The 24,063-nt window shown below is 34.1% G+C and overlaps 1 protein-coding gene across 1 annotated transcript; it reads right to left on the reverse strand.

Annotated features, from left to right (window-relative positions):
* Positions 1-283: 283 nt before the first annotated feature.
* Positions 284-5,685, reverse strand: LOC108346674 (cytochrome P450 76T24). The gene is made up of 2 exons (XM_017585736.2): positions 4,798-5,685; positions 284-998 (listed from the first exon to the last, which is right to left on the reverse strand). The coding sequence occupies exons 1-2, from the start codon at positions 5,683-5,685 to the stop codon at positions 396-398; spliced, it is 1,491 nt and encodes a 496-aa protein (XP_017441225.1). The 3' UTR covers positions 284-395.
* Between the last annotated feature and the right edge of the window lie 18,378 nt (positions 5,686-24,063).

Here is a 24,063-nt window from a genome sequence, read left to right on the forward strand (position 1 = left end):
GAAAACATTCTAAATAAGTTTAGAGCTTCAAAAATTAATTGCAATAAATATTAATTATTTCTTTGCATGACTTTTAGTGTTATTGTGGTGCATAAAATTAATTGTCCTTTATATATGTTATATCTAATGTGGGGGTATATATATTAAATATTAGTGTTTGCGGTTATATATTAATGAATTGAAATTGGGTTGGTTTCGTTTGGGTATGTTAAGAGGTTCTGTTTCGAATCTTGTGCATATCTTCCTTCCTTGTTTTTCTTAATTTAATATGGAAAATTCATAATAGATACAATTTATAATACTTCATTTATAGCGTACTACACGCATCATTCTATATGTGGAAGTCCGGAGATTGTGCTTGTCAAATTTATACACAAATCTTATTGAACAATTTGTCATTTTCTAATGGGAATTGTCTTCAGAGGCTTGACTTTATGTAAAGTAATGCTGAATTTTTCAGTCATGTCCATGTCCTGTGGTTTTTCCCCATCTTCTAGCTTCCAATCAAAATGGTACAGAAGTGAAGCCAACATGGTATGAACAATTCTATTAGCCAGTGCAACACCAGGGCACATTCTTCTACCAGACCCAAAAGGAATGAAACCATGATCTTCTCCTTTGAAATCTTCGTTCCCTAAAAATCTTTCAGGTACAAATGAATTTGGGTCTGTCCAAATGCTTGAATCTCGCCCCGTGCTCCATACATTAACAAGAACTTGTGCATCTTTGGGAACCTGAAAGCCACATATATCTACTTCAGCTACTGATTTGTGAATTAATATTGGGGCTGTTGGGTGCAATCTAAGCGTTTCCTTCACGACGGCTTGTAGGTAAGTGAGCTTAGATATAGTTGAATCTTCAGGTTCAAACCCACTTTCACTAAAAACTTTTTCAAGTTCCCTTTTTGTTTTTGATAGTTTTTCAGGATTGTGCAGCAACTCTGCCATAACCCACTCTATTGTGGCGGATGTGGTGTCTAATCCAGCCACGAATAAGTCCTGCCACAAAATTTATGTTATAATAACAAAGAGAAAATTTAATACTTTGACACAATTGCATTAATGTGATATTTCAGTTTAGGAAAAAAAAATAGGTAGAAAAAAAATGATGAGAAGAAAAATAAAAATTAATGAAACATTGGTAAAAGATATTTTGAAAGTTGTAAATTTGATAAAAAGATAATAATACATAAAACGAGAAGAGAGATGATTAAATATATGAAAAACAGTTCGTTCTATTATTTTTTAAAATTATTTATTTGCTAAATTCGTAATGTTAATTCTTAAATTTTACATCTTCCCCTTCTACCTACCAAATAGTTTTAGGTAATATCCTAGTGAATGCATGCATTTCAAACCATAGAACAACATGAAAACGAAAAGGGAAGCCCAAAGGAAATCCCCTTTCATATATTATTTTTTTCCTTGACTTTGTATTAGACGAAAATATTGTAATACTTATTGTTTGATGTGAACCTGTGCCACGGAAACTAATTCTTTTTTTTTTTACCTATACGTGTGTCAATCTTTGTTGGATAAATTTAATAAAATGATGTAATTTTGATTGAGTTTATAAAAGTGGGTACATTTTGAAGAGAAATACGATAAGAAGATAAATCATATTTCGTGAAATCGTAACTACAAGCACGCCTTCTAATTTTTCTAACTTTTTTTTAATAAATTGTACACTAAACATGTTTTTAATTTTTTAATGAATTTTTTTAGGAAATCATTTGAAATTCTATTTAGGAGCACATTTTCACTTTTTTTTTTTAAGATTTTGTTCTCTTTTTTCTTTTTTTTTTGGTTCGTCCACACTTTTTTGGAAAAACAATTAAATGGATGAACACAAGTATATATTTTTTTTAATGAAAATGGTGTAACTTTACACTAATTTTATCAAATAGGTTGATTCTAAATATGAATTTTTACACGGAACATGTGTCCTGAGCACACAATTTCATATTAAATACATAGAAATTTTGTATACATAAGCCAAATTTAAATTTCAAAATATGATACAAAGAAGTCTAGGAGATTGAAAATGACCTCAATTGTTTTAATTAAGTTTGAAAACACTGAAGTCATCTTATAGATGATGACATTGAAATTTAAAAAAAAATTGTGTAAGGAGTGAACAACTTCAACTTAAAACCAAATCATTGAAATTGTATTGTAAAGGACAAGTTTTATTTGTTTCTAATTAGAAGTCCTGCATTGTGTGTGCGACTTTAGCTCAAAGCACTCTATTTAAATTGTGTTTGTAAAGGATGAGTTTTAATTATTTTTTTTTTAAAATTAGAAGTCATGCATGCATGATGTTCATGACTTTAGCTCAAAACCATTGGATTGACTCTTATCGAATATGTAAGCATGATGATGTTCATCAAATCTATAAGTATGGTGAAGCACCTGACAACCATGACAACAAGGGAATCGATAGGACGAATGTTGTAAGAGAGGTAAACGGTGGGGAGAGAGTTGTCAAAGTCGTTAAAATATATGTAGGGAAGAGGCATGACGAGGTTTTGCCCCACATCAAGGATGAAGGGGTTATGAATGGAATTGGCCTTGCACAATTGGTTGGAGAATTCAAGGCCATCATAAAGATAAATGAGAGGGTGTCAAAGGGGCGTATCTTGTAGTTTGTAGAGATGAACTTGCGAATGTAATCGATGTAGGTACAATATAAGAGAGTGTTCAGGCAGGATCAATACATTTATACGGTTGGATATAAACAAAGTCTCACATCAGATAAAACAAGAGATGGACATGAGTTTATATACATATAAGTTACACATAAGAGACCTTTTGGAATAGTATCAAAAGTAAATTCGTAAGAGCTTAGTCCAAAACGGACAATATATTATCTAGAGATCTATGTGTATGTGTGTGTCGAATCTTCTTACAAAAAATGGTATCAGGTTGAGGGGAAGATTGTTGGTGTTCAATCTCTACTAATTTTGTATATCATATTTTGAAATTCAAATTCGTCTTGTATATATACAACTTCTTTGTTTTTAATACGTTCCCAACACACTCTTAGATGATATTTTTTTAAAATTTGTCGAATTTGGTAAAATTGCATTATTTCATAAAAGAAAAAAAAAACTCGTGATTAGCCACTTCCTCAGTGGGATACTCACAACCCACACAAATATCTTCTAACATGTAAAGTTAGTCTTTGGATTTGAAACGTGGATATGATCTTCCCATTACCAAAACTCACTTAAAAGAGAGTTTTGGGGATTGAGATTTTTGTTTTGACCTCCACTGTAGAAGTTTTCTGAAAGGGAGTTTTTTCATTAATAGATTAGAGTTAGTCCATAAATTATGGATCAAATTGCCAATTCTAATTGCACATCCAAACACTTCAGAGACCAACATTTTTAACCACTTTCACTCCGTTTTTCCACGATCATTCTCCTTTACCAACGGTTTAACATGATAAACCCGTCAACTACACGGTTCATCCTTCGACAAGTGTATCATTCAAGATTAAGAAAGCTAATCTTAACTAATCTCTCTTCTAACTTATAATATATAGAGCAATTTGGTATTGTTACCCCATATGCCCAAAATCAATGACGTTTTTAAATACATCAAAAACCAAAATCAGAAAAGGAAAACAATAATTGAAAGGAAAAAATTAATAAAAAGTAAAATCGTGAATCGAACCACGATTTCAAATGACATCAATAAAAAATATAGAAAACTAATAATGTTGTCGGGTGCATGAGTTTAAGAAAAAAAAAATCTCAATTCTAAAATTGGGTTTGTAAGTACGATTTCATTAAAAAAAGAAGAAGCGAGGACTAAAATACATTCTTGTCTTAAGAAATACATTTTCTTAATTTAAATCGAATGTTTAAACTCGATTAACAATTTTGATAACTGTTTCAAATTTTATCCATTTTCGTAAAACCTAATTGAATTGTCAAACTGGAGAGTGTAGTATTTCTGTGTGACGAAAAGACACTTTTAACAATTTATGCGTGATGTGTGTTCAATTAAAGTCCTTGTTAAATCACAATACACCACAAATGTTATTCAAAGATTCACATGTACAGAAATAAGATGATTTATTCTCATGATTGTGTACCTGATTAAGATTTTTATGTAAATAAATTCTTGAAAACAGTATGTATAGATCTATTTCTATACAAAAGTAAAATAAAATTATGACTGTAATATATTATAACAGTATGTATAGATCTATTTCTGAAATGATTTAATTTTCGTAGTTATGCAAACATGCAAATTCAACTAGAGAACTAAAGATTAAATGTATTTTTTACCCTTAAATTATTATAAAATATATGTTTCATATTTTAATTAAATTATAAAATATTTTACTTTTGTATTTTATAAAAGTTATATAGTTCAATATGAAATTTCATTTTTTAATAAAAAATATCCTAAATGTTATTTGTTGTGAAAGATATTTTATATTATTTTCATAAAATGTAGGAAAACATAAATTTTTATGATAGTTTAAATACGCAAAACATATTTAATTTAGGGACCATGATATTTTAATAATTTTTTTTAGTAATTTTTTAACAAGAGATTGTATGTTATTATTTTATTGGTGTGTATATTTAAAATGAATGAATAACAAGCTACCATGTAGGTTGTTGTAAAAAAGTTGTCTAATAAAGTTGTTAAAAATATATTTTCTTTAATTTAAATAGAGTTAACATGTCCTGTGGTTGGCTGATTTATTTATTTATTTTTTAAATAATGTGACATTAATAAGGAAGTGTAGTATGAATTTGGTGTTTTCAGTAATACTCACCAGAAATAGATGCAACACATCATGGCGTGTTAATTCTGAATTTTCCCTTCTGGTGATATCAAGAAACGACTCTAACACATCATTTCCGTCAACGGAATCTACACTCTGAATTCTTTCTTCAACAATACAATCAAACACATCAAGTAACGTTCGGTAATAGCGTTTCATCCTTCGTCGTGCTCCCTGCGGATCAAGTCTACGAAAAACAGGGTAATAGTCTGCAACATTAGGCTTCGAAGCTTCCGCGAGCACACTAGAAATAACACTTCGAAACTTCTGAGAAACACCAGAACTATAAGAAGCCAAGTCAAGGGAAAAAAGGGTGTTTGATATTGCGTTAAGCACTGTAGTGAACGCAGTCTCACCAATATCAACCGCGCGACCCTTTTCGCAATTTTCGTGCAAGTAATCGAGCAGCTCCTTCATCTTTCTATGGCGTAGAGATTGGGTGGAATCAAGTTGGTGAGTGGAGAAAATTTTGGTGGCACAAACTTTTCTAAGAGTGTTCCATTTTGATGACACAGGGAGGAATACTACAGAAGATTGATCATGTGAAAGTGCTTGAACAGACTCAGGTATGAATCGACTTGCTAAGGCTCGGTCTTTTTTGTGAAGGGCTTCTTTGGCTATATTTGGAGAGGAAATTACCACAGTGGTGATGGTGCCTATTTTAACAGTCATAATAGGTCCATAAGTTTTGGAAAGCTTATGAAGTTCTTGGTGCAGTTTTGATGGCCATAGCTGTAAAATGTTTCCTATGATGGGATAATTGGGAGGACCAGGTGGTAGCTTGCGATATTTGGTGTTTTTTCTGCTACGGCTAAAGAAGAAGATATGGATGCATAAGTATGCAAACAAAATCAATTGAATAAATGCTACGTTGTCCATGGCTTATGGCTGTTACATATTGTGGCTTTCATTGCAAAACTAAGGGGTTTATATAGGATAATTTCATTTGCCGACCTCAACTTCGTGGAATTATGGCCACCAGCTTGACGAAAGCAATTTCCAAGCTTGCACTTGGAAAACAGATGTTCATATTATGGTAGAGATTAAATTTGTTTTTTTTTTCCAGCAAAACTATTATGTTATTATGGGCTCATAACCGACCGATCGGTAAAGATGCAGGAGAGCCTCTACGTCATTTTGGACTCATATGTTACCGATCGGTTAGGACGACTACGACCTAAGGAACTGAACGCATGCGGGAAAAAGTCTCTCAGCCGTTCGGTTCCAAAAAGCTTCTCAGTCGTTCGGTTCCGACTGAGCATAGTTAATGCACAAATAAATGTGGTAATGACTACCATTAGACAGTTAAGGTATGCATTAATGACCATTAAGAGGTAAATTAATTGGTCAGATTCTTTTAAACTCTATAAATAGGATTTAGGTTTGAGGTAAACACACATTCAACTCACACCCTACTATGCTCTACTTACGTCCGATCAGGACTTAAATATTTAACTGTAACAAACAATTCATAAAACCGCTCATAACTTGAGCGTCAGAGTGTCTTTTGCAAGTACCTCTCCTCTTTTTCCACGAGGGTGACCGAGCGGTCAAGACTGAAGTTCACTGAGCGACCAATACTGAAGTTCACTGAGCGGCCAATACTGAAGTTCACTGAGCGGCCAATACTAAAAAGGACCGATCGGTCTAAATTGGAAGCATACAAGCGAAGCACACAAGTCAAATGTTAGTGTCTCGGTCTCACAAAATCCCTACCAAAACATATTATATAAAAGGTTGTGTTTATCACTAAATTAATATAAAGTATTTTGTCCCTTCATGTCATATAAAATATTCTTCTCAACAAATGCTACGTGTAGTTTTAGTTCCTGAATTTAATATAAATAATGTAAACTATCATTTTAACATATTGTACGTGAAATGTTTAACAAACAAAGTAATATTAAGACTACAATATAGTTTGATAATGAAATACTTTTTTACAATAATTTCGGAACGAAAAACCGTGTTTCACTCTTATAATAATTTGGGTTAGGAGAAAAACTTGAAAAAACTAGCAAGTTGAGAAGTGGTAAGCTGGGCGGACTCGAAGAATACAAGCGGGATTTCTTTATACTAAAGTACATTTCGGGCGAGAAGGCCAACTACTTCTTGAGAGAACTCCATAGTGGGGTTTGTGGTATGAACGCAGCAAGACAAACTCGCCCGCACCCAGCGATTTGGGTTACTTTGGCCAACTTTGGAGCAGGACTGCGACGTGTTCGATAAGAACCATAAAAGTTGTCAGGAGCACCACAATAACATCTACATACCGCTCACCAAACTGCACAACACCGTTTCCCATCGACCGTTTTCCTAATGGGAGATGAACATTGTCAGACTATTTCCGATCGGTAAACATGGGTGGAAGCCGAGCCTTTGACCATCATCACCGCTCAACAGGTCTATAAATTCATCTATAAATTCATGTGGAAGATCATCTGATGCTTTACAACGACCATCAATTTATCGACAAGAAGCTAGCCGAGATCTATAAGAACCTAGGCATAAAGCATATCACCATCTCTGTGGAGTACCCTCATACAAATGGTCAAGTTGAAGTAGTGAATAATACCCATTGTGGCCTAGTTAATGCGTCGCTTAAGAGACGTTAAGGGTGGACGAGTTACCAGAAGTCCTATGGAGATATCGGTGCTCACCATACAATAGGACCAATTAAACCTTGTTCAACCTCACATATCGTAAGAACTCCCATGCTCCCTGTCGAAATAGGCGAACCCTCTATCAGAAGATAGCTAAAAGACTTAGACCTCAACGACATGAAACTCATAGCAAAGCTTGACACACTATCGGAGAAGTGGGAAGTGGCAATCGTGTAGGCAAAAGCCTAGAATGAAATGGTCGCCAAAAGATACAACACTAAGGTTAGACCGCGAAGCTTCTTGGAGTGGGACCTAGAATGGAGGAAGACACACGCACGGGAAGCTAGCCACTAACTGGCAAGGCTCGTTCACAGTTGTCGAAGACTTGAAGAACGAAGCATATTGACTCGAACATTCGAGCGAGAAATCGATCCCTAACACTTGGAATGTGTCATACCTCAAATTTTACTTCAATTAAAAACTCCATGTAAAACATTGTGACAATTAAAAATATGAGAAGTTTTTGAACAATTTTTTGAGCAAGTTACTCGCCCCAACGACCTTGATGTCATCAGAAATTGCAAGCCTAGGGAACATTCTAAGTAAACTCCTAGCCTCAACCCATCAACAAGGAACATTCTTCGTGAACTTTCGTCGTATCGAAAGTCACAAGGCTAGGGAACGTTTTAAGCGAACTCCTAGCATTAACCGATCGGTGAAGAACGTTCTCAGTGAACTCTCATCGCATCGAAAAATTGTAGGCCTAGAGAACGTTCTAAGAGAACTCCCATCGCATCGAAAATTGTAGGCCTAGAGAACGTTCTAAGAGAACTCCTAGCGCCAACTAATCAACGAGGAACGTTCTTGGTGAACTTCTAGATCTAACCGATCGACGAGAAACGTTCCTAGTGAACTCGCGTTGCATCGAAAATTGTAGGCCTAAGGAACGTTCTAAGCGAACTTGTAGCGCCAAGCAATCGATGAGTAACGTTCTTAGTGAAATATTGTCACATAAAAAATTATAGACCTAGGGAACGTTTTAAGTAAACTCCTAGCGCTAACCGATCAGGGAGGAATCTTCTAAGTGAGCTCTCATAGGCTTAGGAAAAGTTCTAAGTAAACTTCTAGGGCTAACCGATCAATAAGGAACATTCTTAGTGAATTCTCGTCGCATCACAAAAAGTTAGCTCTTAAGTGTCAATCGATCGGCAAGGAATGCTCTTAAGTGTCAACCGATCGACAACGAAAAGTAAGAACACTTGAACACTAACCGAGCAGTGAGGAATGTTTCTCACACACATTAAAATAAAGAGTGTGTTTAAGCTCAACAACCGGATTGCCGATCGGCTATGACTAAAGCAAGTTAAACAATAATTCAACCAAATTCAAGGAAAATTATGCAGCAACGACGTAAAAGCTATGTAACTAAACATTATGTTCAAGCAAGTAAAACAAAAAGAGAAAAGTGAAACTCAATTTTGGACAAGAGGAAAATGTTTCTATCTTTAATAATGAATTGTGTATTGAAGTTGCGGGAAAACAGTAGGAGAGTTGAATAGTGTTTTCTAATAAGCTGATCGTGAAGTAAATGACCCTCATGAGCTAGTTGTCCTTAATATTATAAATGTTATCATGTTGTGTGCGCTTATGGAACTAACCTTAATTCATTCACCTAGGGTTTAGTGAGGAATAAAACTTTGTAGGATTGGCATGTGTGATAAGACATCGTTTTACACATGACATGATTGGTTGTAATATAGATCCAACACAAAAGCGTTTTATAATGCTTTAATCAAACAAAGCTACGTTTAGTTCTCCTCTAAGATAACATAAAACGTTTTATTATATATTCACTCAATTTTTCAATAACCATAACTATCAAAACCGGCTATGATTTTTGGTGCTTTGAACAAATTCTCAAGTCATTTGGAGTTGTTTTGAATATACTTTCATTTTTACCCTAACCTTGGATGTATAACATGTAGTATGAACAATAAACAAGTTCAACAATACAACAAACAACTTCTTGAAAACGAAAACTAAAACTAAAACGAAAATGAAAATGAAAATAATCGGTCAAAACAAACAAAAATCATACGTAAAGTAGTTAATCAACATGAATTTGTATAAAATGAAATAAAGATTACATGTGTTGTTCGACAAAAGTTTGAGCAGAGAAGAAGGTCTTGGGTTAAGACAAAGTGAATGAATTTTCAATCTCTCGCCCAATTTATTTATTCAATTCACTAACATATAACGTCTGACAAGTGAATATCCGACCAAGCTTAATCATGCCTCCGAAATCCACCAAGGACCGACCATCACAAAAGTGGAAAACATAGTTCCCGACCTTATGTGGAGCCTAACCGTACCAAAGAACAGGTGGCAGCGGCACGAAAGACCCTGTCCACTCCCCGGCAACATTAACTTCTATGGTAGCTGATGAGTGCATATTTATGCCTATATTTATGTTTTAAAATTCAAATTTTTGATGAGATTCTTGTGCTTAAATGATTGATTTGAAGTGAATTTGTGACGATTGAATTTATCGGGTTTAGGGGAGGCACAACTCATTCATTCTCAGACTCCTCCACTTGGAAGCATTCATCCTCCACTCCTCTCATTTTATTTCATCATGTATTCTACTCCATTCATGGAGGGCTAAGCTCCTAGGGCTATTCCACTATAATTTCATTATGGATTTTGAGGTTAAGTTGAATTTATGCAATTGTTTCTTTTGATTATTGATTTGAGTTATTCTTCTTCTATGTCTTTCATCTCTCAATCATATTAAAAGTAATGATTTTTGCAGCATAAGGTGTTTGAATCTACATGCATATTAATCATACGAGTTCAAATGTTTCTAGGTTTGATTGAGAATCTACTTTGATTAAATTTAGGAACTTTCATATGATTAAACAGGTTTTTGCTATCAATTGAGAATGTACTTTGATTGGTGGTAATAATTTCAACTATAATTCATTGAGAATTTACTTTGATTAATTAGCTTTTAATTTGGTTAGGAGATTTAAGAATAGACATGATTAAACACAATAGAATTTAATTGAGAATGTACTTTTGTTGAATTCATTGTGAATAATCTAGAAAAGTCTTGCATTTGATTGAGAATCTACTTTGGTTAACTGCATGATCGCCCTCAAATTAATTAAGAATGTACTTTAATTAATTTGAAACTTGAACAATAATCAATTTAGCAATGATATGTGGATAATCGATGATGAATCTATCTTGGGAAAGCAGTGGAACTAGCCTATTTCATCATAATTGTTTCTAAGTTTCCTCTTTGTTGTTCAAACATTCTTCAAACATTAATTCTATTAGCATAGTTTCTCACTTTTATTCTTGAGCATTGCATAGCATTAATAAGATTCAAATATTGAAAAACAATTTTGTATTCGTTGGGATACGACTTAGGGTTACTTTAACCCTATCTACGTTCTTGAATACTACTTGACAATACTGAAGTTGCCATGAAAAGTAGTATTAATTTGATAGCTTCAACGACAATGTATCAGTGGCCATCACACCCTATTCCATAAGAGCAAAATCATTATTTATGTGCATGGCTACTCCTCTATCAACCGAGGGTTTTCCATCATCACCATACCCCCGATCTCCCCCTCCCTACCGACTCCTCAAACAAAGAAAGCTCCACATTCAAAACTATTACCTTTCACAAAGAAGATGAATGAGTTGATCGGTTACAAGAGTAGGAAGAATAACAAGTGTGAAAATGACATCGACCCCACCCCTTATTTATAGCCAAAAAAGGAGTTTTAACGGGCGAATCTCAACCGTTGAAGCCAACATGATCCAACAATACACGAGGTGTGACCTTTCATTTCAAAAGGATGTACAAATCCCGAGAAGCCACGTGTCCCACTCACATTGGTTACATTTTCTTATAACAGCCACAGTAACTGCTTACACAAGCAACTCCACCTGGATGGACGGCTTAGCGAAACCCATTCCACATCAGCACACACATTCATTCTACCCACTCTAAACAAACCCCTACACATCTCACTGATGGAAGACATGCTTGGGCTTGGGGGCCTTGTGTATGGCATGATCGTCTCGTCAATCACTAATCGAATCATCAACAACATATGGTCCCACATGAACTGGTTGGTGAATCGATCGGTCGAATTACAAACAAAAAAAACATCAAGAATAATTACATTAACCCTAAGATAAATCATCACGTTTTGGGCTGAAATTAGACTAGTATTAATCAAAAGTGCATTCCAAAATCTATAAATACAGATTTAGTATTAAGGTAGTTGGTTACATTAATTACATATTTATTGCTAGCGGTATCAGACAAACATTGACTTTAACATCGTTGAGCTTTTTGCAGGTAGCGCCCCAATTCGATCGAACAATAACGAGAGAGAATCAAAGATAAAACCTTGATCTGAACTTAGAGATTTGAGACTCTTACAAGATGTAGACTTAACCTCGACCCTATGTCAAATCCTTAATAATATATTTATTTTACTTTCAAAGTATTTATATATTAATAATATTTATGTATAAATATTCAATTGAAAGGATTACATTAGCTTTATTCAAATTGCATAAACAAAAATATTAATTTTATGTTTAAAAATTGAAAACAAATTTAAATTTTTGAAACCCTGTTTAAACCTTAATTTTACCATCTTTGTTAACCTTTTAAAACTTCAAATACAATGTGTATAACAAAGTGTTTGTTTTCATAATAGGATTTAGGAATATTAATTGTTACCGATTAAAATAACTTAGTAATTATTGCTAAAGTCATATAGATATGACATCATGCATAAAATATCACTTCGTAAATTAATTTGAATTCAATCAATAAAAAAATGAGATTGGTAGAGTTCCAATAACAAGGAATTAAATTTTCTATATTAGAAATAAAAAAGTAGGAGCTGAAATTGCGCAATAAAACTTCCACGAGACTTTACCAATAATGGGTCCAGTCAACCTCGGCGAAAAGAGACATATACAGGTAGATGCACACTGGCTCTGCACATTTTTCCATTTCGAATGGAAATTTCGTAATTCCGGAAATAACTACAATAATTACTATTTTTTATTTTATTTTTACTGCCAATTGAATTTCATTGGTCAGAAAAGTAAAAGTGCTTAATTAGTTAGTTACTTATAAGCAAGAGGAAAGTAGATTCCAGTTGAACGAAAACAGTCAAATTTCTTTTTATTTTTTTAAAGTTTTGTGGAATTCTTACTGTTAAGATAACAATGACCATTCTAGTGAAGAATTTAGCAATTTCAGTTGCCGCTTTAATTGATTTTTTTTATCAATTCTTGTTTTATCATTGGTAATTTATCTTTTTGTAGTTCCTTTATTTCACGTTAGTTTATGTTTTTATGTTTCTAGTTTTTTGCATTACTTATTTTTCAAATGCATGTGTGCTAACAATAACTATATTTGTAATATTAGATCTTTAAATGAATAATTTGTTTCATAGTATTATAATATTAACATATCTAACCTTTTAATCAGTATATGAATATGTTGAATATTTTTTAAATGAAATTTTGGAAATATAAATTTATATTAATATATATATATATATATATATATATATATATTAATATATATATATATATATATATATATATATATATTCCTAGTTCCGTATGAGACAAAAATGGAAATAAGTGCGGAGAAAATTTTAAAATGTAGGGCATAAGTTTGGTGTGCGCCAATCTGTTTGGGAGAATATGATGAAGCTGTTCTTATCTTTTATCATCATTCTTCTCTGGAAATGCGGAGATGACTTTTATAGTCTATGGATTCGGTCTCATCCCGCTAACATAATTGTATCTTAGGACCTCAAAATGAGTTGAAACTCGTGAGTCAATTCGGCTCACCACGGGTTTGAATCGGGTTGGGTTGAAAAAAAATAAATTTTTTTATGTGAGTCAATTATGACCTGGCTCACTAAGAATCCGACTCACACGGGTTGAACCCGTGGTGGGTTGGGTTAGCTCACCAATCCACCTCTTTTTAATTAAATTAATTATTCAAATTCTACTTTTTTTATTGAAATCAAATTAATTAAATTAATTATTCAAAATGCACAACTTTTACTTAGCAATAGAGCCTTTCGCACTATAGATGGAGATAAAGAAGAAGATGCTTCAAGAGAGCATAATACTGTGAATTTATCCATTCAGGACTCCAATTTAATAGATGGATAATATTATAGATTGTATAATTCAAGAATATATCATTTGTTTTATCTTGTTTTTAGACCTATCTACATGCATGACAATTTTATCTTGTGCTATATATTTTTGTTAACGGCTATATGTAGTTTCTTGGTCAAACGGTTGTGTATGTCTCATCAAACTAAATTCGCAAAATTTTATGCTTGATAGCTTATAATATATACATATATATATATATATACATATATATATATATATATACATATATATATATATATATATATATATATATATATACATATATATATATATATATAACAATATATTTCTTTTGTTTCATTTTTTTTATATCAATTGGTCCAATTATTATTGTTTAATTTTGATCGATCAAAGTAACATGTTATGAGAATCTGAGAAGAAGAGGATGAAAAGAAGTTAATTAAGTGAGTCAATGAACCAACCCGTTTAACCCACCAACTCGTGGTGGGTCGGGTCGGGTTCGAGTTTTTGCGACTTGTTAATAAATGAGCCGGGTTTGGTTGACTCACTAAATAAAAAACCCGTGGTGGGTCGGATCGGGTCGGGTCGGGTCGGGCCGGGTTACCTGTTTTGACAACTCTAATGTATTTCTTGATTGATATAGCACTTTAATTCATCTTTGACTACTTTATAAAACGACTTAAATGAAGTCAAGTACTCTACTTGTGCAGTATCTATGTAGCCCTCTAAATGTTTAAAATCACTGTTTTTAAATATTACATATGTACCATCACTTAAAAATTACGTTATTTTATGAGTTTTATTTTGAATTTTTATGATTTTATCAAATTATTAAGAATATTTTTTTTTAAGTATCAAGTTTTTTCATAAGTAATGATAAAGATTTGTATCACATTCTTAATTCTTTCTTTATCTTGTATGTATAAGTGTTGAAATTTTGACTCTTGAAGAACTTCCTTGTCAACGTATCGTTGTAAATATGATATTGTATTTCTTGAATTTCGATATATATTATAGCAAAGTTTAACTTGATTAACATGTTGATGTATTGTTATAGAAGATTTTTACTCTTAATGTACACATAAAAACTATGTGCAATATTTAATATTATAATTAGTATATTTTTTCCTTTACAACCATGGGGAACTTTCTTTTATATTAAGATAAATTTTTTCTTTATTTTATGCCAAGAATCATTATAAGTAATGATGGGTCTTTTTAATGATGGGTCTTTTTGAGGTAATGGGTTAGAGAGATATAACAATAATAAAACTTGAGTCTAGTCTATATATAGAATTGACATCACTTTGAACCTAAAATCTTACGACAATGAGTTTATAGGTCTTTCTCCTTATATGTTGCTCAACTTTCTCATTTTTATTCAATGTGGGACAGATTCAAATTTAAATTTGAATCCCAACAATAACTACCTCAAGGGTGAGTCCCTTCTATATTGGTATATTATTCCTCAAGTAGAAGCATTCTCAACTATGGGTACTCAAATGGTGACCTTCTTATACTACTGTTTTTGTCACAACAAAGGGACACACTTTATGATGGAATAGGACCAACCAAGGGACCTCTCACAAGAGGGTGATCAAGAGGATGATCAAGAGGATGCAAGAAGAGCTTGATTATGAAGTTCGTCATAAGGTGGTCGATGGAAAACTTATCCATCTCCGCTATTCCATCATTGGAGTTGTTGTGTAGGACGGTTCTCCAAAAGATGTGATGAAGTATTTTTGCTTGTCTGCTTAGCTCCTTATAGACAATTTCGTTGCATATATATTTTCTCTCAAAGTTTTCTTCGTAGATGACGCGTTCAACTTTTCCATTGAAGGCGTAAATTTCATCCCAAAAGAAGCTTTCATTCTGGGCGAAGTTGACTGCATCAGAGATGGTCTGAAAGATGATGACAATCGCTTTTCCTATTACTATTGATTTGATATTGTTGGCTTCCACTTGAGCATTTTTCCAGAAATATCTCACTAACTTAGGGTAGAATTGGTTCATCCCAATAGAAGAAGTTCTTGATTCCACATAGATTGATTTTTCATGAGATGCCATGACCTAGCAACTGAAGGTTCTTCTAGGATGAAGATCTTTGTGTGCTTCCCTAGGCACACTTACAATGCAAGTGCGTTCAAGAGTTCTTAGCACTTCGTGAAGAAAGGTGTCGATCTTCGTCATGTTGTCATGGTTTTAGATTTTTCTAAATGGGAAAGTGTTCATGATTGATTGAAGATAGGTGATCAATGTTATGATAACAATTTCTTTAGCCTTGGCCATCATGGGAAACAATATATTCAGAAGATAGAGAACCATTCTAGCAGCGATTTAAGGTCAAACATCATGTAACCAATTCTCATTTTCTACTGATGTATATTAAGTCCATTTTAACATGATCTATTGTTAGAACTAAAGGTTCAGTGGATGCTTAAGCATTAAGCTCAATTTAAGAAAAAAATTCATAACAAAGTATCTCATAAACTATCTTAAATTCTTAGAGTTGCACGTAGTGTAGGAGAATGCCTCAATTGGGTTGGGGAGCACATCTAGAACTCTTTGCTAGCACATTGAAATTCTTTATATTACCATAAGAAATGTGCTAACACCCAAAGGAATCGGGCTTCAGAAAAAAGGGTGGTGTTCTTCATACAGGTGGTTCAATTACAACTCATGAGCATGTCATTCGTATGATACAAATCTTCATTCATTTCTTATCCATTATGATGTAAGTTATGTCTTTTAAAATTGATGTATATATATAACTTCCTATTTTGTTACAGACACAAGTTTTGGGATAGGTTGTACACGTTGATGAGAAGTTTCAACAAACTCATCTTTGAAAGGGATTTGGCCATTTTGTTGACGAGAAGTTTCAATAAACTCCTTCTATGGTACAACAACCTCAATCCACCTTAACACCGTCCGAAAAACGACACTCTAATGTAGCGTACCCCAATCTAATGCACATTATTAGGACTTTTGTTAGTTTATATACATTTACTTTAATGACACTATAATTATGTTTTAAATCAGATGAATTTCATTCTTATCACAATGTGTGAATTGTTTGGATTATCTACATTTGATTGTCACTACATCTCATTATGTCTAGGTTCATTGTCTTAGAATTTATGATTCACAGATTAACAATTAAAGCAATAAACCATATGCATTAAACCCTTTAATCAGAGAAGTTCCCAATATTCCTATAACAATAGAGCGGAAGCGTACTTGAAGAATTGGAGATTGGGAATAATTGATGAACCTGAATTAGTCTCTAATCTTCTCTCTATAGAGGACCTTTAGTTCCCTCTAGATTTTCTCTTCCGATGGGGATAAAGAGAAAGAAACCGGAATGAATCGATGTGCTCACAGATGGGGATGATGACCCTTTAAATAACCTCTGCCGGTTTATATTTTTTAGTTTCAATAATAATAATTTGGCCCCTTTGACAAATTAAAATTATTGATGGTCTCTACACAATATTCTTTCATGACAAATATACCCTTAGCCATATTTATCTTAATTAGATCACTTTATAAAGTTGGCTATAAAATATAATGGCCCTAACACATTTAATAATTTCTTATATATATATATATATATATATATATATATATATATTTGTGATCAGTGGGAGATTGTTACAATTTGGGTCTATATATATGTATATATGCATATAAATTCTTACAAATGTGTTAGACTTTATGAGCTCAAAAATGCCATTATATACCTTGAGCATATCCAAAAGTCTTGTCCATTGATTATATCCGCATATAGAACCAAAGCAGTTTTCATTGCATCAATCACAATTAAACCTAACAATGATCACTAATGCTGACAAAACCAAATGACATGGATACATCATGAAATGTGAGCATGAAAATTACGTGAAGGTGACCTATACAGGTCTATTTTGAACTGGTCCTTACTTTATCTTAATGAGATCAACATAATAACCTTATCGTACAGAGTGTAATATCTGAATAATAAATCATATATTTAGTAAACCAAATATGTTCAAGGACAATGTATGCATACATTAAACCAAACATAGAACACAAATACAAAAGTGACTAACTCCCACTAAACTTAAGATTCCTCAAAAGCTAAAACACCCATGTGAGCAACATGCTCATGAAAGACCTTTGGTGTAATACCCTTAGTAAGAGGATCTGCTAACATGGAGTTTGTCCTTAAGTGCTCTATAGAAATTTGTTCACTATGCACTCTTTCTTTAACAACAGGAACTTGATGTTAATGTGCTTTGACTTACTCGAGCTCTTATTGTTGTTAGAATACATTACAACTGATTTGTTGTCATAGTATAACTTGAGTGGTCTTTCAATTCCATCCATAATATGCAACCCTAAGACAAAGTTTCTCAGCCATATACCTTGACTTGATGCCTCATAGCACTACGCCAAGAAATTGCGCCACTAGTGAACACGAAAATGTAACCCGAAGTGGATCTCAAACTATCTTGGCATCCTGCAAAATCTGAGTCAGAATATCCAGCGATCTTTAATCAGTCTAATCTCCTGTACGTGAGCATATAATCCTTTGTTCTCTGTAAATACCTCATATCTCTTTTTGTTGTTTTCCAATGATCCATTCCTAGATTGCTTAAATATCAGCCTAAAACCCCAACTATATAGGCTATATCCGGACGCGTACATACTTGGGCATACATCAAACTCACTACTGCTGAAGCATAAGGAATCTTTTACATTTCCTGAATTTCTAGATTTCCTTTTGGACATTGATTAAGACTGAACTTGTCTCCCTTAGCGACTGAAGTATCTCCTGCTTTACAATCCCGCATACCAAACCTTTTAAGAACCTTATCGACGTAATTCCTCTGTGATAATCCTAGAATACCGCGAGACCGATCTCGCTGTATCTGAATTCCTAATACAAAGGAAGCATCACCAAGATCTTTCATTTCAAAATTTCTAGATAGAAATCTCTTGGTTTCGTGCAACATGTCTATATTGTTGGTAATAAGTAGCATGTCATCAACATACAAGACTAGGAGGATATACCTACTCCCACTGAACTTGTGATACACATAATCATCAACCACATTTATTTCGAAACCAAATGAGATAATAACTTAATGAAATTTGTGGTACCATTGACGAGATGCATGTTTTAGCCCATAAATGGATTTTGTCAATTTGCATACCATATTTTAGCCCATACCGTATCATTGCATACCATATTCTGAATTAGGATCTTGCATAGCTTGATGGATCGTGACAGGGTCATCTTCCATCATACTATTATTTTCCTCATTTTCTTAGAGAAATACTACATAATCATCTGGGATGACACTTCTCCTTTCTCTCATGGATCTTCGCAATGATACTGACTCATGAAGCACCTGTTCTTGAGGGTCTTGAGTTTGTTCTTGTAGAGGTTGAGAACTTAGCGGTGTCGTACTCGCTTCATCAAAATCAACTGCATGAATCAGATCTGGAGTTGACACCGATTGTTCCTCAAAGACAAAGTCTCTTACCTTATTCTTCCTCCCAAACTCAATATCCTCAAAGAATGTAGCAGTTCTCGTCTAAAAAATATTCTTAGATTTGGGATCATAGAATTTATAGCCTCTTGATCTTTCAGAGTAACCAATAAAGTAGTTGCTCACTGTTTGAGAGTCCAATTTCTTTTCATTTGGCCTGTAAAGCCTTGCTTCAGTTGGACATCCCCATACACGTAAGTGTTTTAGATTAGGCTTTTGCTCAACCCAATGCTCATGAGGTGTTGCAGGAGCTGCCTTGGTTGGCACTCTGTTTAAAATATAAGTTGCAGTCTTCAATGTCTCTCCCTAGAGTGACTCTGGCAAAGTGGAATGACAAATCATACTCCTTACCATATCCTGAAGAGTCCAATTTCGTCTTTCAGCCACCTCATTCATGCTAGGTGAACCCGACATGGTGTACTGTGGGACGATTCCACATTCCTCTAGGTACTTGGCAAAAGATCCTGGACGTTGTTCACTTGATCCGTCATATATCTGCCATAGTATTCACCACCACAATCAGCCTTGAAAGAATTGAACACGTCCAATGATTGAAACTTTTCATGGATAAGATATAGGTATGCATATCTGGAGTAATCGTCTATGAATGATATAAAATATTGTTGACCATTCCATGAAAGTGTAGGAAATGGACCAAAAATGTCTGTATGTATCAGTTGTAAGACGTTTGTAGCTCTATATGCACCTAATCTCGATGTCTTGATCTGTTTTCCTTTAACGCATTCAACACAAACATCAAAATTTGTGAAGTCAATGGAATTCAAAATCTCATTTGACACAAGTCGTTCAACTCTATTTTTAGAGATGTGACCTAGACTTCTGTTCCACAATGCTCCTGAATCATTATTGTAAATTTTTTGCTTAGTACCAGACGATTCTGTATTGAATGATTCACTGTAGGAAGCCACCGTATCAAGCATATAGAGGTTATCATTGTCTGAAAGTGAACTAGTCCCAACAATATTTGAATTTAAAGACAATCTGATTTCACAGTTTCCAAATGAACACAAATATCCTAATTTGTCCAAATAGGAAACTGAGACCAGATTTCGTCTAAATGACGACACAAAAAAAAGTTCTTTCAAATCCAAGTAGAAAGCAATGCACAATAACAATCTAAAATGCCCTATAGCTTCCACATCTACCGATTTGCCATCTCCCACATAGATCCATCTTTCAAAATCAATTGGTTTTCGGTAGCTTATACATCCCTTCATCGAAACACTAATGTTAGTAGTTGCACCAGAATCTAACCAACAAGTATTTATCGGTATTGAAGCTAAATTGACCTCAGAACAGACTAAAGCAAGATTGCAACTAAAGCTCATATGATCTAGGACTATCTTCATGTTTTCGTTCCAGTCTTTAAAGAAATTAGCAGATATTGAAGCAATCATAGCTAAATTTAGAATAAGAGAAACAAAGGAATTAAGCTCACTCCGAAAAATTAATAAATATATAAATATAATTCAAATAATGGTCTATGCTATCTCAAGATACCCAATACCCCTTCAATATCAAGTCTTTGGACAATAATATTAATTGCTAGAGGTATCTTGGTGTAATGATCAACATTGATAATAAGAACATGTCCAATAACAAACCAATCTTTGGATTGATTTTATTATTGACATGTAAAACCTTATAATTGTCACACGTTACCATCATAGGTGCGTATACAATCCGACCAAATATTAATCTTTCTTTGGACCGATGATAACGGTTGAAAATACTGTTATCTGTGATTCAATTTTGATATTAAATCAATCCTTTGTTACTTATAAGCTTGCTTCAAGTCATGTTTTTAGTTTAGTTTTGTGAATAAGTGAGTAGAGGATATACTTAAGGATTTTATCACTAAATTCCCTTAATTTTGTAGGTTATTGATATGATTTGGAAGAAGAGCAAAAGTACCAAGGAGATGGAACCCAAAAAGAACAGAAAAAGAACCAGACCGAACGATATGATGGAGGAGAAACTAGACCGAACGGTATGATGAAGGAGAAACCAGACCGAACGGTTAAGATTCTAGACCGAACGGTTAAGATTCTAGACCGAACGGTTAAGATTCTAGACCGAACGGTTAAGAAGACAGACCGAACGGTGTGAAGGTGGTGGAACTAGGCGAACGGTGCAACGGTGGCCAAACGGCTGGAGAAAAAGATAGACAAACCGAACGATTTGTGAAAGGAGAAGTTGAGTGATGTGGTAGAAGATTGGTCAAACGGTTAAAGAGTCAGCCCGATCGGTCAACAAAGTGAAACTGATCGGTCTAGTACATTTGATGAGTACCATTCTGCACCGCACCACGCCCAGGCACCCTTTCAGGGGTGCTGAGCGCCAGTTTTGACCCGTACCACGCCTGGGCGCCCCACTTAGGGCGTTGAGCGCCAGCTTCGTGGGCTTGGACCTGTTTTTTGTTATTTTTATGTTCTATTTAAGGACTTAGACGTCCTAGGGATTGTATCTTTTGATGGCTTGAGCACAGAAAAACACCTTTCCCCTCTTGGGGGTAGATTTGGGGATGTGAGAACTCTCATCTTCTCTTCTAGGGTTTTTCTATCTCTTTCATTCTTTCATTATTCATCTAGTTTCTCCATGATGATGGGGAACTAAACTCTATTTGTTGTTGGGGAATGATGTAACCTTTGTAAACTCTCATGTATTGAATTGATTCTTAATTATTTATGCTTCTTTCATTAATTGTTAGGGTAATTCTTCTTTGCGTAATGCTTGATTCGTTTAACTCATTCTTTAGGATGATGTATGATTTGCATGAGTACTGGAAGGTATCTTACAATTCATGATCCGGAGACATATTCCCAGAAGTAGTATTGCTCAAGAATGGGGGTATGAGTTCTAGTTGTCTTAAGCTTCTGTTCTTCAGAATTAATTATTAGGAATGCTAAACATCATATGAACTAATAGTTAAGGATAGGCTTTCTTTGCCGAGGAATCGGGTTTTAATTAATTTAGAAAGTGACATTGACATTAATGAAGAGATGAATTCTTATATGTATGAGAGTGATTAGGTGAAATCTAAACCCCAACAACATATTCATCTCATATTATCAACTTCATCCATCCATTCTAGTGTTTAGCCTCAATTGATCAAATTGCATTCATGTTTATTTTTATTGCATTTGCATTCAAAACCCATAAATTGTTCTTCAAAAGTCTTAATTAGTTGAGTAATCACATAATTGTTTAGTGTTGTGAGTCCTTTGGGATACGATACTTGGTTTTACCATTTTATATTACTTGATACGATTCGGTACACTTGTCGGAGTCTTAAAAACCGACTAATACTCGCATGGATATGTATAAACACAAATATTCATAATTTTTCTATGAACTACTCCAGATAAAAAGACTTACTTTGGTGATTTCTTAATTATCAATAGTTCATTTAAAAAATTATAAACAAAACCAAAATTGAATTTTATTTATTTATTCCTAATTAATTATTAATTTACTTTTATTTATTTATTTTGAATTATTAATTTATTTTATTTTATTTTTAAAAAAAATTAATTAAAAAGAATTCATAAAAGTCCAAGACAGGTCCTGTTAGATCTTAATCAAATCCAAAGGGTTTCATCCTGCACCTCCAACCCCTTCATCCTACACATCCAAATTTTTGCAAAATGCCTAAGTTATCTTGTAATTAAAAAGTTTTTAATATTTTAAAAAACTAAAAAGTGGTCAAAGATGTATTTTAGCTTGTTAGTGCGTGCACAAATATTCTTCTCTCTCTCACAGAGCACACTCTTGTAGAACACACAACACAGACAGCCTTCGTCCAGACATTCTCGCGCTTCCCTCTCCCTCTCGCTTTCCTCTTCCTCTCTCCATTCTCAAAGCACACACAGACACACAGCCAACCTCTTTGCGAAAGTGGGTGCGTAATATCTCATTATATGTTTCGATCTTGCTTTGGTTTGGTTGTTTTGCTTTTAGACTTTGATTGCATGGTTGCAGGCACACACAAATAGGAGTTTCATGTTCTTTCTTTTGCGGTTGAAGTTGGTTTTCTCCCTACAGCCACCCAGTTCGCGTCGTCCCAAAGGTTGGTGGTTGATAAATGATGTTCTGAGGAGAAGACGGAACTTGAGCGATTTGGACTTCTCAAGGTATCCTTGAAGTTGATTTGCACTGGAAAGAAATAGGGAAGTAGAAAACCCAAGGCGCGAAGGGAGAACCCGAATTAGTTGAGGAAACGTTAAATGTATTGATTAATCGGTTCAAAACAAAGGTTGAACGGTAGAGATGACTCTAAATGGTGAGAAAATGGATTTAAATGGTTGAAATCGAAGTAAAGGGTGTAAATCGAAGGAAACCCTAGCGAAGGTGCAGATCTACGAAATAGATCGGTGAAAAGGAAGTTTGAAGGTAATAACATGTGATGAGGAATAGTTGGCGACGAGCTGTAGAACCTGTGATGAGGAATGGCTGGCGACGAGGAGCTCTCTCGAGAGAGATCGAAGACGAAGACGTGAAACAGAGAGTTCACGAAAGTGGAAAATGTTCTCTTGAATGCTTGAGAGAGGAAAATGATGTGGCCGAATGAAGACGTGGCTGAAGAGATGTTGATGCGTTCTTCAATTTGATAGCATTTGATAGCATGATGTAATGATAGTAGAAGAGTGGATTTACATAGCTGATCTGGTAATGATGGTAGAAGAGTGAGACGCTTCAAATGCTAGGAAAGGTAACGATGATGCTAATGTGCCTTCTGATTTTCTTGTTAAACACTTAAAAACCGTTCCTTCTGATTTTCTTGTCCAACCAGAGTTCTTAAGCCCCTACTGCAGATTACAAAAATGCTACAAGCATGTCACCACAGGCAAAACTGGTTGGGAAAGATACTGTTAAACCATTTATTTTGAAGG

Source organism: Vigna angularis, chromosome 9 (assembly GCF_016808095.1).
Source record: "Vigna angularis cultivar LongXiaoDou No.4 chromosome 9, ASM1680809v1, whole genome shotgun sequence".
Classification (NCBI taxonomy): domain Eukaryota; kingdom Viridiplantae; phylum Streptophyta; class Magnoliopsida; order Fabales; family Fabaceae; genus Vigna; species Vigna angularis.

Coding starts and splice junctions, on each gene's coding strand:
- LOC108346674 (XM_017585736.2), bottom strand. CDS start 5,685: ATGGACAACGTAGCATTTATTCAATTGATTTTGTTTGCATACTTATGC. Junction 999..4,797: donor ATGTGTTGCATCTATTTCTG/GTGAGTATTACT, acceptor ATTTTGTGGCAG/GACTTATTCGTGGCTGGATT.